The sequence below is a fragment of the Giraffa tippelskirchi genome, chromosome 4, assembly GCF_054371585.1.
Source record: "Giraffa tippelskirchi isolate mGirTip1 chromosome 4, T2T-mGirTip1v1.2.pri, whole genome shotgun sequence".
Lineage (NCBI taxonomy): Eukaryota > Metazoa > Chordata > Mammalia > Artiodactyla > Giraffidae > Giraffa > Giraffa tippelskirchi.
Window position 1 is genome coordinate 164,596,287 of NC_137278.1, and position 18,310 is coordinate 164,614,596.

At 41.7% G+C, this 18,310-nt stretch overlaps 2 protein-coding genes across 6 annotated transcripts in view; one reads left to right on the plus strand and one right to left on the minus strand.

The window, feature by feature from the left end:
* The window catches only part of LOC145547027 (uncharacterized), a 390,591-nt gene extending 382,163 nt beyond the window's left edge, over positions 1-8,428 (minus strand). For 2 of the 4 annotated variants that reach the window (XR_014083472.1, XM_081595577.1), the window contains exons 1-2: positions 8,224-8,423; positions 6,476-6,529 (exon numbers count right to left, since the gene is read on the minus strand). The gene's annotated coding sequence lies outside the window, so the exon portion shown is untranslated. Of the gene's footprint in view, positions 1-4,939; positions 4,995-6,475; positions 6,530-8,223 lie in introns of all 4 variants that reach the window. The other 2 variants (XR_014083473.1, XR_014083475.1) reach the window with 2 other exon arrangements.
* A 102-nt stretch (positions 8,429-8,530) lies between these two features.
* Positions 8,531-18,310, plus strand: part of STAB2 (stabilin 2) — a 164,892-nt gene continuing 155,112 nt past the window's right edge. The window contains exons 1-4 of one of the 2 annotated variants that reach the window (XM_081595578.1): positions 8,585-9,228; positions 9,337-9,494; positions 12,393-13,376; positions 17,479-17,612. In XM_081595578.1, the coding sequence (XP_081451704.1) occupies positions 13,299-13,376; positions 17,479-17,612 (212 nt within the window). In that variant the 5' untranslated portion in view covers positions 8,585-9,228; positions 9,337-9,494; positions 12,393-13,298. Of the gene's footprint in view, positions 9,229-9,336; positions 9,495-12,392; positions 13,377-17,478; positions 17,613-18,310 lie in introns of both variants that reach the window. The other variant, XM_081595580.1, reaches the window with a different exon arrangement.

The following is an 18,310-nucleotide window of genomic DNA, read 5'->3' on the forward strand; positions in this document are numbered from 1 at the left end:
TCACTGGGGATGATGAAAAAGTTCTGGAGATAAATAATGGTTATGTCTATACAGCAACGTGAACACTTAATGCCATTCAACTGTACATTGAAGCATGGTTAACATGGTAAATTATATGCTATGTATTACTATATTAACTGCAATAAGAAAATGAACTTCCTTTTAACAAATTATGTACCCTCGAGTTGTATTTTTCTTAGATTACTTAGGTCCTCAACTAGAGAAAGAGAGAGAGAGAAAGGGAAAATGAAAGAAGAAAAAATTTCTGATGCAGATCTCCAGAAAGACTCAGTAAAGCTAGAATAATTTAAAAAAAAAAAAAAAGTCAAAACCAGAACAGACTCAACTTGAGGAGCCCAAGAATCCTAATAGTTATGTGGCTTGTCCAAGATTGAAGGAACGAAAGTGAAAGTCACTCAGTCATGTCCAACTCTTTGTGACCCCAAGGACTATACAGTCCATGGAATTCTCCAGGCCAGAATACTGGAGTGGGTAGCCTTTCCCTTCTCCAGGGTATCTTTCCAACCCAGGGATCAAACCCAGGTCTCCCACATTGCAGGCGGATTCTTTACCAGCTAAGCCACAATGGAAGCCCTTTATACAGCTCATAAGTGGAGAGCTAAAATGTAAACCCTGGAGAATGTACAACCATTTGGTGATTTTCACAGCTTGGAGTAAGAAGTTGGGAAAAAATTTATTTTAAATGGTTTGGGGGTCATGTCAGAGTCTGTGATAGCTCCACATCGCGTTTGATCTCCAACAAAGGTATTCACTGCAGCAAAGTACCACCAGGCACGACGTCCTGGAGAATTGCACAGGCCACCCCAGCCCACTGTAGACTCCTCCTCTCAAGGACCAACCCTGGGCTGGGGCTCCTATAGGGAATAAGGGGGGTAGGAATGTGAAAGAGACGGGTGGAGTTAGGGCATAAGTCATTGGTTTATAGGTGTCACATTGTTACTTAGGATAGACAATGTGGAGTTGTTTTTTAATATGTATACTACACTCTTTTCACAAAGCCTAGTTAAAACTTATCTCCCTTCCATCTGGATTACAAACATTTAAAAAACAAACATTTAACATTTCAAAGTTTCCTGCAGAAGTCTCAAGGACAGAAGTAATTGTCACTTCAGTATCTATACATCCCGGCAATACCAGGTAGTGAATTAATTGGGATGATATAAATAGCAATGGTTTTTCAAAATTGAATTATGAACATCATCCAATTTTTCCTCTCTGTTGGAACATTCCCATGAGCATATGAAAATGCAGTTATTTCTCTCATCTTCCAAAAATCATTCCTTGACTCATTTCCACACTTACCAGTTACTACATTATTTTTTGTTCCTCATTTGGTAGAGAATCCAATTTTTTAAAAAATGAATATTCTCCATTGCTAATTCCTCTAATCTCATTCTTTCTTAAACCTACTCCATTCAGGCATTCTTCTCTACCTCTTCACCAAAATTGGTCTGGTCTAGTTCACCAAAAACCTCCATATTGCTAAGCCCAGAAGCATAGCATCAGTCCTTTCCATCTCACATTGTCACGGACACAAGGTGAGCATTCCTTCCTGCCTCACCTGGTTCTCCTGCATCTGTTAATGTCAGTGTCCCTGGGGCTCAGTGATCTACTCTTTATCTGCTTTCACTCCTTTATTGATATACCCTAACCCAAGGCTTTAAATACAACCTATAAGTGCTGGTGATTCTCAAATATCTATGTAACTCCAGCCTCATTTATTCAACTATCCCTTTCTCCATTTGGATATCAAGTAGCCATCTCAAATGTATCATGTCCAAAACTAAATTTTTTAATGCATGCCTCCTAAGTCACTTCAGTCATCCTAGTCAACTCATGATGATCAAGTAAATATCAAAAATTATTATGCAAATACCAAACAATTAACACCAGCTACTAACTAATGAATGCAGAGTTCCAAAGAATAGCAAGGAGAGAAAAGAAAGCCTTCTTCAGTGATCAATGCGAAGAAATAGAGGAAAACAATAGAATGGGAAAGACTAGAGATCTCTTCAAGAAAATTAGAGATACCAAGGGAACATTTCACGCAAAGATGGGCACAATAAAGGACAGAAATGGTATGGACCTAACAGAAGCAGAAGATATTATGAAGACACGGCAAGAATACACAGAACTATACAAAAAAGATCTTCATGACCCAGATAACCATGATGGTATGATCACTCACCTAGAGCCAGACATCCTGGAATGCGAAGTCAAGTGGGCCTTAGGAAGCATCACTACAAACAAAGCTAGTGGAGGTGATGAAATTCCAGTTGAGCTATTTCAAATCCTGAAAGATGATGCTGTGAAAGTGCTGCACTCAGTATGCCAGCAAATTTGGAAAACTCAGTAGTGGCCACAGGACTGGAAAAAGTCAGTTTTCATTCCAATCCCAAGGATAGGCAATGCCAAAGAATGCTCAAACTACCACATAATTGCACTCATCTCACACGCTAGCAAAGTAATGCTCAAAATTCTGGAAGCCAGGCTTCAACAGTATGTGAACCGTGAACTTCCAGATGTTCAAGCTGGATTTAGAAAAGGCAGAGGAACCAGAGGTCAAATTGTCAACATCCACTGGATCATAGAAAAAGCAGAGAGCTCCTGAAAAACATCTATTTCTGCTTTATTGACTATGCCAAAGCCTTTGACTGTGTGGATCACAATAAATTGTGGAAAATTCTTCAAGAGATGGGAATACCAGACCACAAGACCTGCCTCCTGAGAAATCTGTACGCAGGTCAAGAAGCAACAGTTAGTACTGGACATGGAACAACAGACTGGTTGCAAATAGGAAAAGGAGTATGTCGAGGCTGTATATTGTCACTCTGCTTACTTAATTACATCATGCGAAATGCTGGGCTGGATGAAGCACAAATTGGAATCAGGATTGCTGAGGGAAATATCAATAACCTCAGATATGCAGATGATACCACCCTTATGGCAGAAAGCGAAGAACTAAAGAGCCTTTTGATGAAAGTGAAAGAGGAGAGTGAAAAAGTTGGCTTAAAACTCAACATTCAGAAAACTAAGATCACGGCATCCAGTCCCATTACTTCATGGCAAATAGATGGGGAAATAATGGAAACAGTTGAGAGACTTTATTTTGGGGGGCTCCAAAATCACTGCAGATGGTGACTGCAGCCATGAAATTAAAAGACACTTACTCCTTGGAAGAAAAGCTATGACCAACTTAGACAGCATATTAAAAAGCAGAGACATTACTTTGACAACAAAGTTCCCTCTAGTCAAAGCTATGGTTTTTCCAGTAGTCATGTGACAGCTGGACTATAAAGAAAGCTGAGTACTGAAGAACTGATGCTTTTGAACTGTGGTGTTGGAGAAGACTCTTGAGAGTCCCTTAGACTGCAAGGAGATCCAACCAGTCCATCCTAAAGGAGATCAGTCCTGAATATTCATTGGAAGGACTGATGCTGAAGCTGAAACTCCCAATAGTTTGGCCACCTGATGTGAAGAACTGACTCATTTGAAAAGACCCTGATGCTGGGAAAAATTGAAGGCAGGAGGAGAAGGGGACAACAAAGGATGAGATGGTTGGATGGTATCATCGACTCAATGGGCATGAGTTTAACTAAACTCCAGGAGTTGGTGATGGACAGGGAGGCCTGGCGTGCTGCAGTCCATGGGGTCGCAAAGAGCTGGACACGACTGAGTGACTGAACTGACTGACTGACTAACTGATTAATAATGATGAATGCTAGGGATTGCCCTGGCAGTCCGGGGCTTAGCACTTCACCTTCCAGTGCAGGGTGCGAAGGTTTGATCCCTGGTCAGGGAACTAAAATCCTCCATGCCTCAGGGCCAAAAAAACATAACATAAAACAGAAGCAATGTTGTAGCAAATTCAATAAAGATTTAAATGATCCACATCAAAAAATCTTTAAAAAAAATAATGAATTCTAACTGAGAATTAGGATATTATCTTGAAATAACATCCCAATCAGAAAGATACCCTGAGAATGGAGAACAACATCCAGTTAACATTGGTTGATGGAATGAATGAAGTGGGGGGAGTGAGATGGTGACAGGGAGGGAGAGGGGAAACTAGAGAGAAACTTTGCCTACTTTACAATTTTGCCTAAAGCAGGACCTGCTGACTGGTCTCCACAGAAAGGAAAAACAAAATCACAAAAAAAGAAAGTTTGCTGCCTGGAAAGATTTGCCCTAACAAAGGAAAAGGAAAGGGCCAAGAGGACAGGGAGACACATGTTTGGACACATCTCCTGCTTGGGAAAGCTGACTCCTGCAAGGGCCAGGATCTGATGAGTGTGCAGGAAAACCTTTTGCCCTGTCAGTTCCTCATAACAACTGCACACATTTATTTACTCTCTCAAAGCACAACGCAGAGGAACCAGAGGGGTGTTCAGGGCCAGGTGAAGGCAGGGACGTTTATCCATCTGTACATTCAGCACTTCCCTTCTGTTGGGAAGAATAAAGGAGAAGCGATGTCGTGACCCCAGTGGACGTGCTACTTGGAGACACAGCACTTCAACTCAAACTGACAGTCACTTGAGCCCTGGTATCTTATACTCCCAATAATAACCTTCCTGTAAATTCAGCCCCTGAGAAATGACAATGCACTAGGAGGGTGCCTCTCTGTGAAGATTACGTTTTAAACTGTTTTTGCATCATGAATAGTGCTACACAGGTACACGTGGGGTGCACCCTGTGAAGTTTATTTTTGACCTAGAAGTATTTCATATGGTTCAGCCTGATATTTTCCTCTGTAGGCTGATGAAATCACTTAGGCAAAATACCACCATGACAATAAATCCTAGCTTAACTATATCCCCACCACCCTCTTCTCAAAATCCTGGAATGTTTGTTTCCTTTGAGATAGTAATTTTGAGGGATTTAAGCCAATTCAGATTACTTGGGAGAGAAAGTAATTTACCTGTAGTCCTCTAGGATGCACCCAGAATTCAAGTCAATCACCAAATGTGTTCAAGCTTAAAGAAATTTGGAGGGAGAGCGATCTTAGGGTGAGAAATGTGAAAAGAAATGTTTTACTTTACTATTTATTATTACATTAAATTCAAATTACTATATTACACAAAGAAATTATATTTATTTATTACAATATGCTGTAAATGTGGAGAAGCAGATTATATATCATGTCATTCAACCCTCTTCTTTTATTATCGAAGTTGAAGGGCTTGCTCAAGGTCAGGGTCAGTAATTTGGGGCATAACTGGAGCCAGACCCTTGTATGTACTGAACTAACTCTCTTTTCTGAACCTATATTCATTATAGATGGAAAGAGCCTAGGACTTGTGGATGAAAACCACTTTGTAAGAAATAGAAAAAATGGTCAACAAAAGTCACAAGAATTTTATTTCCCAAGTATTAGAATAATAATCCAACAGAAAAAGACGCCGAAAAAACTCACCAAGCAACAGGGAAATTTTAGAGTAATTCATTTAGAGAAGTATGCTATAGCAGAACTGAGTGGTGTCAAGAGCAGAAAGAACTGAATTGCAGCTCAGAGAATTTAAAGAAAAAGGAAGAGTATGTTTCAGTAATGTTTTGGGGGTGATGGTGGTGTTTTACTTGAATTATCTAACTTGTTTATGTAGCTAAGAAATTTTCACTTCTAAGAGTTCTGTCAGTCATCTGTATTGAGTGCTTACTGTCTATCAAGCACCCGTAAAGATATTTGAGATCTATCAGTTAAGTAAACAAACAGAAATCTCTGCCCTAAATGAGCATATATTCTAACTGGGGGGGAGCGAGGAAAAAATCTCAGGATAAAAAGCAGCAGGAGTACTGGGGTGGGAGCTTTCAGCAGAGTAGTCTGCACATGTCTCTTGGAGAAGGTGGATTTGAACAAAAGCTAGAAGGAAATGAATCAAATGGCTCTTAGGAGAAGATTGTTTCCAGGCTAGACAAGTCATGAAGGGAGAGGCATGCCTGGCAAGTGTGTGTTCCACCATGTGCTGTGTAGAGCTGGTGTGGTACATGGTCCTGGAACATGGCTAAGTCTTTTTAGATAAAACAGGAAGCCTCAATCCATCCAACTTTCCCATGCCAGGCTATGCCATGGACAACAAGACCAGTAGATCATGCAGTGGACCACCAGGAATTGGTACACTTCAGTTCTGGCACAAGTATATCTGTGGTTGTATGAATCTCAATCATATTCCTTATATTTGCTCTTCAGGACTGCTGGTGGTCATGACCTTGTCTCACGTGACAACAAATAGACAAGACTCAATTCAGTTTAGCATTTGAATGAATGAATTAGATGAACCATGATTATCCATTTATTAGCTGGTTTATCATAACAGGCAAATGCTTCCATTTTCACATCTACCAAATCAAGATATCACCTTTTTCCCAGTCTATTTCACAAGGGTATAATAAAATTTAAGCAAGATAATATGTGCAAAAATATGGTTAAAGTTACAATGCACAATGCAACGTGACTTACCCATTTCTGTGTCCTGAGAGCCCAGAATGGTGTCTGGCATTCCACAAATGTCTGCTGTACGAAAGAAAGACTAAGTAAAATTTACAGTGTGGTGGCAACAGAAAAAGCATCCTGTTAAGACTCAACATATGTCTATACAATCAAAGGTATTTGGGATTATTTGGAACAACGACATATATAAACCAGGCCAAATAAAATATTATTTAGACTTTTACTTGAAGACCTTTTAAAGAGGTTATTCAAAACATGATATGATAAATGGGAAGGAAATAAAAAACAGAGGGTATATATTTATATGTGTAGCTGATTCACTTTGCTGTACAGTAGAATAGACTCCGAGCTAGCACTTGTGTCCAACTCTTTGAGACCCTACAGACTTTTGCCCTCCAGGCTCCTCTGTCCATGGGATTCTCCAGGCAAGAACACCAGAGTGGGTTGCCATTTCCGTCTCCAAAGGATCTTCCCAACCCAGAGATCGAACTCTCAGCTCTTGTTTCCTGCATTATCTGGCAGGTTCTTTACCACTAGCGCCACCTGGGAAGCCCAGAATAGACTCCAATAAAAATAAACTTTAAAAAAGAAATTTCCATTGCCTATATAAAAAATATGATATGAAAGTATAGGCTACTTTCAGTTTAGCTTGTTAAGTCCTTTGATTTAGAAAAGTGCAAGGTATTTTTTACCCAAAGCAGGGAAGGGAGAAGGGCAAAGAAAAAAGAATTCAATATTGCTCTGCAGATGGATACAAGAAAAAACTTTTTAAAACAAACAAACAGGAAGAATTGTGGGTTTCTTTTTAGTAATTTCTATATCTGGAATATAAATAGCTGTTGAATTGTTTCAATGTTGCTATAAGATAAAGCTGAGACATTACTTTGCCAACAAAGTTCCCTCTAGCCAAAGCTATGGCTTTTCCAGTAGTCTTGCATGGATGTGAGAGTTGGACCATAAAGAAAGCTGAGCACTGAAGAACTGATGCTTTTGAACTGTGGTGTTGGAGAAGACTCTTGAGAGTCCCTTGGACTGCAAGGAGATCCAACCAGTCCATCCTAAAGGAGATCAGTCCTGAATATTCATTGGAAGGACTGATGCTGAAGCTGAAACTCCTAATAGTTTGGCCACCTGATGCGAAGAACTGACTCATTCGAAAAGACCCTGATGCTGGGAACGATTGAAGGTAGGAGAAGGGGATGACAGAGGATAAGATGGTTGGATAGCATCACTGACTCAATGGACATGAATTTGAGTAAACTCCAGGAGTTAGTGATGGACAGGGAGGACTGGCGTGCAGCAGTCCATGGGGTCACAGAGTCGGACACGACTGAGCGACTGAAATGCACTGAGTAAGATGTGAAGGAGAGAAGCAAAGATTTTATGCTCTGGCCAAGATATTTCAGATGCCAAGAATTCTACCCAATGAGTACACAGGAAGAAAATCCAGGATAATCATCAGCAAGCTATTCCTATAAAAAAAAAACTGGATTCCACTGAAAATGCCTGCTCGGCATAAAATCCGCAAGCTACGGCACAAGCTAGTTCTCTCTTCTCCTGGGAGACTACATTTAATACTGCTTAAAATTACAAACTGAGATTTTGCAAGGCTGTTTTGTTTGTTCTGCTTGTTCCACCTTGGCCAGAATTTAAATTTCGTCAACGTTCACGTTAGGCTTGGAGGGGTCGAGTAGGGATGAGCGGTGTTTCCAGAGAGTTCTCCCTGATTTTGAAATCGTGGGTTAAACCCATTTCACCTGTAAGCTGCCTTCAGTAATCAAGATCCTTTTCAACGTTGCTACAAAACTCACAAGTCCTCCAAGGAGCTTACGGTCTAGAGGGTAAGATATCCGCCTGATTCTTTTCCAGCAACTTGAAGTCACGGGCATCCAGTTGTAATTGAGCTGGTTAAGACCAGTTTGGGCCACCCACCCGCCAACTGGGCATGCGCGGGACCGCCTAGTGACCTTTTGAACTTGCAGATGCCAGTAACCTAGTTACACCTGTAGCTGACTGTCAATTACCACACCGTCCAATCACGTCTCCCCATGCTCCCTATGCCTTGGACCGCCCTGCTTCGTTATTCATTATCCCATAAATAACCCCAGCCTCTTGCCTTTGGGAATGCAGATTTGGAATTTCTTCTCCGGTTTCCTCCTTCGGCTCCCTTTTGAGTAAACCCTCGTTTGCTGCAAACCTCAGCACCAGCGTTTTGGCTAACAAACGTGATTCAGTAACAATTTCTCATGCTGAAAGTTTTCACGGATGTAGTCTTCTTTTCCCGTTTGTACATTTTTATTTCCCAAAGCACCATTTTCATTTGGAAAATTTCTAGGAGTTCTTGGAGATGTTGTAGCTACGTCAAGCAACTTTTTCCATTTTCTAGATAGCTGCTCAAGAGAGACCAACAGGTAGCCACCGTTCTGAGCTCTTTTTCTTCCTCAGTCTAGCAAAAACTGCAGAGAGAATGAAAAATAAATCTTGACCAGAAAACTCACCTTACAGCTCAATTTCTGGCCTTTTTTTATTCCCCTGCAAAGCAAAAGATACAGTTGATTTCCTAGTAAATGGTTAGGTTTTTTCTACTTTGGAAACATCAGCTGTAACTCTGTTGGCCGCTTCACGAAAGTCCAGAAGCACCTTGTTCAAGATTCAAGATCCAAAGCAGGACCTGTGGATGATGGCTCAGCATCTACCTGAGGCTTCACACTGCCTGCATTCGTCTCCCACTCCGTCACTCATAGTCTTGTGACCTTGGACAAGTGAGTTAACCTGTCTGCCTCAGTCTCATCTGCAAAAGGGGAATGTGCATGTGTGTGTGTTAAGTCGCTTCTATTGTGTCCGACTCTTTGTGACCCCATGAATTGTAGCCCACCAGGCTCCTCTGACCACGGGAATCTCCAGGCAAGAATATTGGAGTGGGTTGCCATGCCCTTGTCCAGGGGGTTTTCCTGATCGAGGGATCAAACCGGCATCTCCTGCATTGACAGGGGGATTCTTTACCGCTAGCACTACCTGGGAAGCCCAAGTGAGTTAAAAATTGAGTGTCTGGCATGTGTAAAAGTTTATGTGTGTGTTTGTGATGGTCATGGTGAGAATGATGATTCTGCTTTCTTGGAAGGCTGCTCAAAGCACATGTGAAACATTTTATTAGTTGAAGTGGTGGTGGTTTAGTCACTAGTGCTGGTCACTCGGTCATGTCCAACTCTTTCTGACCCCATGGACTGGAGCCCACCAGGCTCCTCTGTCCATGGAATTCTCCAGGCAAGAATATTGGAGTGGGCTGCCATGCCCTTCTCCAGGGGATCATCCCGACTCAGGAATCAAATCCAGGTCTCCCTCATTGCAGGCAGATTTTTTACCATTTGAGCTACCCAGGAAGCCATTAGTCATTAAGTCGTGTCCAACTCTTTGTGACCCCATCGACTATAGTCTGGCAGGCTCCTCTGTCCGTGAGAGTCTTCAGGCAATTAAACTGGAGTGGGTTGCCATTTCCTTCTCCTGGGGATCTTCCCCACCCAGGGATCGAACCCAAGACTGTTGCATTGCAGACAGATTCTTTACCTCTGAGCTAACAGAGAAACTTAGTCAAAGTGACCAGGGACTAAAATCTCAATAACAGGCATGATGCAGAGAAAGGAGCACTAACAGTTCAGAATCCTACAGCCATAAGGGATGCTCCACAATGTAACCCCGGAAGTGTCCCCGCCCCTCTGTTGCCTTTTCCAATATGGAAAAATCTCCAGATTCCAATCAGGAAATTAACCCTCTCTCTCACGAAGAAATGATCACCCCTCATGTTGTCACCACTGAGGGCAGATCGTGGTGCGGTAAGGAGGTGAGTGCCAGTCGAGAGGTACATGAGGAGGAAGCAGGAGCGCACAGAAGAAGAAAGCCATTCCCAGGCCTTAAATAACTGCCAACATCACAGTAGCGGATACTAGAGGGAACAAACTGCCTGTGAAGTACTGTTGATTAAAAATCCTTGTCTGAAAACAAACGTGAATGGCTAGAGACAATTTATAACAAATCAGCAAAAAGGAACAGGGTCCACTATAATGAAAATGACATCCCACCCCATGAGGCACACAGAGGTCAGCAGAACTGGGTCAACTCAGGACAGAGGAAATTCAGAGCCACCTCGTAGTTGTGCTGGGCTAAGGGTAGAGATTTGTGTAGCTGTCATCTATGACATCAGCAGATTTTAATAATACAATAATATTAAGAATGGTTGAACACGGCACCATTTTAAGCCTTATTCATTGCATGTGTATTGCAGAGAGGCAGTGGTAGAGATTTGAAATAACTTGAAGAACCTTTTTTCACAGCAATCAAATGAGCCTAACAGAAATAATATTAATCAAACTATTCAATTGCTAAACAAAGCCAGGTATTTAGAAATGTTTCTGATGCAGTTAATAAAGTGTGTGAACAGGTCCTGGACTGCGGAATCCCCATGGCCACTGGCAAGCTAATTTCTAAACCCTAATGTTGAATTATTTAAAGATGGCATATTCAACCTGCTAAAGTCTAGGATAGTATCTCCCTAAAAAAAAAAAAAAAAAAGTAATAGAATGTAGACCTGGAGGTGCTAAGGTTAGTTTGGAAAGAGAGAAAGCTCTCTTTATCTACAACTTTTAGAAAATACTGCTTTCAGCAAAGTGAAACTGTTTGGTTTTATTACCTTATGTTTTATTGAAAGATTTCTCAGAAACTTGAATGAGCTAATGAGCATGGTCAATCCATAAGAAAGGTACAGCAGAGGCAGGGCGTTCCAAATTAATATAATTCTTCTCCATAACCCCCTGAAGCATCTTCCACAACCATTTAGGAAATGCGAATATGGGTTCATTCCCTCTCCCCACCACACACAGGAATCCAACCCATTCCTAGGCACAGACACTAATCCATGTTCTTCAGAGAGAAAAGAATCAGAAAAAAATGCTTTCAACTTCTTCTGCTCAAGTACTAGTTAAGGTAACATAGCTCTGTTAACAGAGAAGGCAATGGCAACCCACTGCAGTACTCTTGCCTGGAAAATCCCATGGACGGAGGAGCCTGGTAGGCTGCAGTCCGTGGGGTCGCTAAGAGTTGGACACGACTGAGCGGCTTCACTTTCACTTTTCGCTTTCATGCATTGGAGACGGAAATGGCAACCCACTCCCAATTAACTCGGTGTCACGAGATATATCCTAAGCCTGTTTTGGTGATTGTTGTTTTTCAGTCACTCAGTCGTGTCCAGCTCTCTACGACCCCATGGACTGCAGCATTCCAGGCTTCCCTGTCCTTCATTATCTCCCAGAGTTTGCAAAACTCATATCTGCTGAGTCAGTAATACTATCCAACCATCTTATCCACTGTCGCCCCTTTCTCCTCCTGCCCTCGATCCCTCCCAGGATTAAGGTCTTTTCCAATGAGTCAACTCCTCCCGTCAGGTGGCCAAAATATTGGGGCTTCAGCTTCAGTCCTTCCAATGAATATTCAGGGTTGCTTTCCTTTAGGAATGACTAGTTTGATCTCCTTGCTCTCCAAGAGACTCTCAAGAGTTGATTAGCCCAGACTTTATCCTTTGTGGTGCTAGGTCTGACATCTTTCCATCATGTCAATGAGACTAGAGCACCACCTGCTATTTATGCATTAAGTATTGTTTTAGGAAGTAGAGGATAGTGGTTAATAGTACTAACTCTGGAGTCACCCAGTTTGAAAACTAGAGCCTCACCTACTTGCTGTGTGACCTTGGAAAAGTTGTTGCCTAACCTCTCTGTCTCAGTTACCTCATCTGTAAAATGAGGAGAACAATTCCATTGCACCAAGAATTGTGAGGATTAAATGGGTTAATCCATGGAGAAGTCTAGCAGAGTGAGTAGTACATAGTAAGTTTTCAACAAATGTTGGCTATAGTTGTTTTTCTTATTTTCAAATACAGATCTCTGCTCTATGCTGCTGGAGATACAGAAGTTAAAGGCTAGGCCTGCTCCTCAAGAAATTAATAATTGGTCACGGGAGACAGATATACAGTGAATTGTGGATGGAGATGACTGGGCTTTCATAGCATGGTGTGCAAAATTGCTGGGAGGGCCTCCAGGATGAATATTAGAGGAGCAGGACTGGAAGCCTTCCTGGAAGAGGTGACATTAGACCTAGGCCTTGAAGCATAAGATGAGACCTGTAGACTCAGTTATTTGCTGATAAAGTGACCTGGAAGAGGCCAAAGGATGAGTCAAAAACTCAACCAGTGGCATCTTAAAAGAGACATTTCTTTGTGATAGAGTTTTCCACCACCATCACCCAAGTCAAAGACCAGCCTTCTGCAACATCCCCTCCACACCTGGAATTGTGCCCATTTATGGGTACCCCCGTATATACTGCCTGATGACAAGCTCAGACCTTTGCATTTGGAGAGAGAGGCTTGCAGTTTTCCATGGTGTGGTTGTGTTCATGTTGGCAGGGCCTGAGGCCAGCAGTAGGCAGGACCAGAGGAGGATGGGCAGAGCAGTGGGAGGCAGGAGCGTTTTCTTGGGAGTTTCACAAGGCACAAAAATTCCAGATCATGTCTCTGCCTCGGCCCCTTCAGGATATCCTGTCATTGAGCCAGGACATGTATACAGTTGAAAGTGGCCGATTTCACCACGACCCCTAGATTGGCCATTTTTCCTGTCTAGAGGCAGGTCTCGCATATCATCTGTTACAATCCAGGAAAAGGAGAGGAAAAGATTTAAAAGCAAACACTGAAATGAGAAAGAATTCACTGGGCATTCATCAAACTAAATTTAAGTAGCTACACAGTCCTGACAGGTGCCCGACGCGGAGAAGAAGCGAATATTTTCTCACCATGCTACAAAGTGTAACACTTTTCTTTCTTGGATTGGTGGTACAAAATCTCTGCTCCCTGTCCAAAACTGCAGAACAGGTAAGATGAAACTTATGTTTTTTTAAAAATTTGTTTACCTTCACGATTGTATTTACAACCTTTTGCTTTCCTACGTGGTCATGAGTAAAGCATACTCTCTGGGCTTCACAAAATTGAAAGCTTATGGAGAATAGGATGCTAACAAGGATCCATCTGTCTGAAGGGGTACTAACCCAGTTGATTCTATTCTGTGCTAAAATACAATCACTGGGATCTCTGATTTTAGCCCTAACATTCCTCTCTCCATTGTGGATTTTGCTGTCTTTTCTGTTTGTTTTAATGAATCCCTCCCATTGCATCATTCTGAATGTCGAAAATAACAATGACTGTAGAGAAATGAGTAGAGAGGAGCTCTGGGAAATTCCAGGTCAGGTCATAACTGATTAAGAAACACAAGATCACCAAAATGCCAGGAATCCATCCATCTACCTACCATGAGTTGTAGTCAAAGGACCCAGGGTAGTGGAATCAATGGCCTGGTGAAGGACACCAGCACGCCTGCCTGTCCAGCAGATTCACATGAGTTGTCTCATAGAGCAGGTTCAGAACCAGCTCTGCAGCAAGTCTAGGCTAGAGGAGGGTATGTGAGGGACCTCCCCGGTAGTCCAGAGATTAGCACTCTACTGCAGGGGCCATTGGTTTGATTCCTGGTCAGGAAACTTAAGATAACACAAGCTGTGCAGCCAAAAAAAATAATAGGATTGTATGTGAGAGATGATCTAAGTGATTTATTTAAAATGCATTTCACAAGTTAGGATTTCTGCTTTATGAATAATAAAACATAAACGTGACTCTGCATCCATGCCAGTCAATTTTTTTACATATATATATATACACACACACACATACACATATATATATATGTACACAGTCTTTTTTCATATTCTTTTCCATGATGGTTTATCACAGGATATTAAGTATATCCTGTACCATGCAATAAGACATTGTAGTTTATCCATTCTCTTTATACTAGTTTACATCTGCTGATCCCAAACTCCCAATATACCCCTCCCATATCCCCCCACCCCCTTAGCAACTACAATTCTGTTCTCTATGTATGTGAGTCCGTTTTGTGACAGGCAATTTTTTTTCAATTTTACTGAAGTATAACTGACTTCCCATGTTGTGTTAATTTCTTCTGTACAGCAAAATGGCTCAGCTATACATATCTATTTTTTTCATATTTTTTCGTTATGGTTTGTCATGGGATATTGTATAGTTCACTGTGTTATACAGTAGGACCTTGTTGCTTACCATCCCACAGATAATAGTTTGCCTCTGCTAATCCCAAAACCCCCATTGTTCCTCCCTGTGTCAGGCAAACTTTATCAACACCAGTTTTACTCCAGTTGACTATATTCTGATGTTTTTCACTAAAATGTTGGAAGATGGCATGTGGGTTAAGTGCTCCAACTCTGAGGTTAGATAGGGGCAAGATTGAACTGGGGCTTTCTTGTTAAATCAAGATTGAACTAACAGCTATTTGAGGACAAGTGACTGGAGTTCTGTAGTGGTTCAGATGGTAAAGAATCTGCTTGCAATGCAAGAGACCCAGGTTCAATCCCTGGATCAGGAAGATCCCCTGGAGAAGGGCATGGCAACCAACTCCAGTTTTCTTGCCTGGAGAATTTCACGGACGGAAGAACCTGGTGGACTACAGTCCATGAGGTTACAAAGAGATACGACTGAGTGACTAACACTTTCACTCCTTTTTCATTCTCTATGCTCCATGGCTTACTAGCTGTTGAACCCTGAGTGTGCTACTTAGTCCCTCTAAGCTTCAGTTAATCCCTTGACATTGCTCCACAAACAACAGCTGAGTTTACTCTTCAGATGAGACCATATGAGAGAGATAATGAGCCTTTCCACTTGAAAAGAATCATTTGAAGGTCAAGGGATTTCTTGAAAAGACAGTATTAATTCTGGCTTGCTAAGATAGAAAAGACAAAGTAATGTCACCCCATATACTTATATAAATGGTAAACCCTAATGTAAAGAAAATCCTGTTTAAAAAATGTAGATGTGCACTAACCATTAAAGGGAAAGAATTCAAGCAATATCTAAGAGTGGCTTTTATTAGTCCACAAAGAACATTCCAGTGCTATTTTGGTTCATAACGATCACCAAATGAAACCTGCCAGTAAAAACAGATGTTTGTTTTCTATATGCCACTATAGTGTGTAGGGAAGAGCAATGGCTGATCAAGGAATCAAAATCACTGTCAGTGTGACCTTGGCCGAGTCACTGAACCTCCCCCACCCCAGTTTTCTCCCCACTAAAGTGAGAATAGTGATACCTCCTCTACTTATCTCTACGGTGGTCGAGATCAAATAAGATGATACCTTTGGAAGCTTGCATAACCATAAATTTCCCTGTAAATGTAAGCTTTCTTCTTATGCAGCCCTCACATATTTCAGTGAATTTAGAAGTAGGTATGATGTTCCCACCACCCCTAACCTAGTGCCAGACCTAGGGGATGACAAAAAAATAGGAGAAACTGGTCCTCTCCTGCAAGGGTCTTTCTAATGGAGAGACCACAAAACGTTCTTCACTGACCAGCCACAGGGAGAGGAACAGTTGAGAGAAGAAAGATGAATGTGGTTTTGTGGACATGGTGGTATTACACAGGGTATAAAGGAGACAAGGTTTGGGTCACCAAGGGAAGAGGAAAGAACACTCTGATTAGTAGAGGCAACAGGCCAAACACAGAGGTAAGAACAGAGATGCAGCAGGACTTCCCTGGTGGTCCAGTGGTTAAGACTGCATTTGTGTGCAGATGTGCCTGCTCTGTCATGTCTGACTCTTTGTGACCCCATGGATTGTAGCCTGCAAGATTCCTCTGTCCATGGAATTTTCCAGGCAAGAACACTGAAGTGGGTTGCAGGGGATCTTCCTGATCTAGGGATTGAACCCATGTCTCCTGTATTGTCAGGTGTATTCTTTACCACTGAGCTGTGCTACCTGAGAAGCCTCCAATGCAGGAGGCATGTGTTCAGACCCTGATCAGAGAACTAATATCATTGAATGCTGTATGATGTAGCCAAAAAAAACAAGCATCACAGTAACGGACATTTATGGCCAGTGACATTCCAGATACTGGGCCAGGTGATTTGTATTTGTTACACCACTCAGAGGTCTCAATAACCTGCAGAGTGGTTATCAATATCCCCCCCTTTACAGATGATGGCAAAGAATAAGGAATTCATTTGAGACTGTATATTTAGCAAGATACAGAGCTTGATTCCAATCTTAGGTCTTTTGAGTCCCAAGTTCAATCTTTTTTCATTATACAAAACTGCTGCTTAAGCATGATGGGGAGATGAAGGAAACTGGAGAAAGGGGGGGAAATCCATGGGAGATCAGCACCAGAATCATGGATGAGGGACCCTGAAGACAAGGCCAAAGTGTGTCTGCATCGTTCACTTTAGCAGTGAATTCTCTGCCACCTGCTGTTGCCAAGTGACTATTTATGGTGTGTCTTTGTGATTTCCCACAAGTCATTCATTCAATCAGCAAGTCATTACTAAACTCTACTATGTGCTAGACACTGGTCCACGTGTTCAGAGTACAGCAGAGGACAAGATAGATCGCCACCCTCATGGAGCCCACATCCTAGCTGGATTGTAACAAGAGATTGTAAACGTCTTTGGAGCAGGAACTATATGCTTCATTTGGCACCTATACCACATTATTCCTATGGAATCGATGCTGAAAGAATATTCTTGAGACCTGTTGATGGATGAACAATTGACCTTGAAGAACCCGCTTACAATTTCCCATTTAAAAAGTGTACCCTGCAGTATACTTTCAGTTTCCCATTTGAATATGTGTAAATAGTGACATTGCCCTATTTTGCCAGACTCCAGACTTGAGATCCGTGATGGCAAAGGCATGGTACTAGCAGCAGTTTCCCCTGGCAGACACTGATCCCTGTTGATCCCAACACTCCTTTCAGATATGATGGAAAGACTGGCCAGTCATCACCAATCAACCTCATTGCCATCCCTATCATTTTGTTTACATGAAGCTAATAAAGGAGATTGGCCAATCCAGGCTCTGCTAGTGGGATTTGATTTTTTTTTTCTTTTTTATGTTTTCACAGGGGAAAAGATGTGATAAGAAGTCTCTCCTTACAATTAGAACTGAGTGCCAGTCCTGCTCAGTCAACTTTGGGATGAAGTGCCCAGATGGTTACACCAAGATTACCAACGGCACTGCGGGGACCCGAGATTGCAGGTACTCATCAAGAGATAATGTATACATGTGCGGGAGTCTTGGAAGTTAAGGGATTGTGAATCCAAATTGAAACTTCCTGACTTAAAACTACAAAGCATTTCCATGATTTTTTCTTGCTCTAAGGTTACACTGAGCCCAAACTTCAGTAACTCACAGCTATGACTGTGAGTCTAAAAATTATATTACGATTCACATTTTCATACAAAATTGACTACATTGCATTGCACAGAAATGTTCTCCCCTCATCTTGCCCTTCCTTATTTTGAAAATCTGGCGTTTGTTTCCTCTGGAAAAGGTTCTAATCAGAGCATGTGAAAAGCCTTGGGTCTTCCTTTGAAACTAATACAACATTGTAAAACAACTATACTCCAATAAAAATTAATTGTTAAAAATACAATTTAAAAAAGCTTTGGGTCCGATAGTCATCTTACTAACCAGCTGTGCACCCTATAGATACTATAGAACTCAGAGAAGGGAGACAGATTTGTTGGATTTTAGGTGAGTGTTGCATTCTTGAAGACCTCTTTTTGACCTCAAAACTCTAATAATTCCAGTTTAATCCTTGCAAAGGATGACGAGCATTTCTGCCCACCAGCTCATGAATGTAGCCAGGCAGCTCAAATGCAAACACAAGTTTTAATTTACTCAGTCTCCTAATTTAAAAATTAGACTATTCAATGAGTTTGCTTTTAATTCAG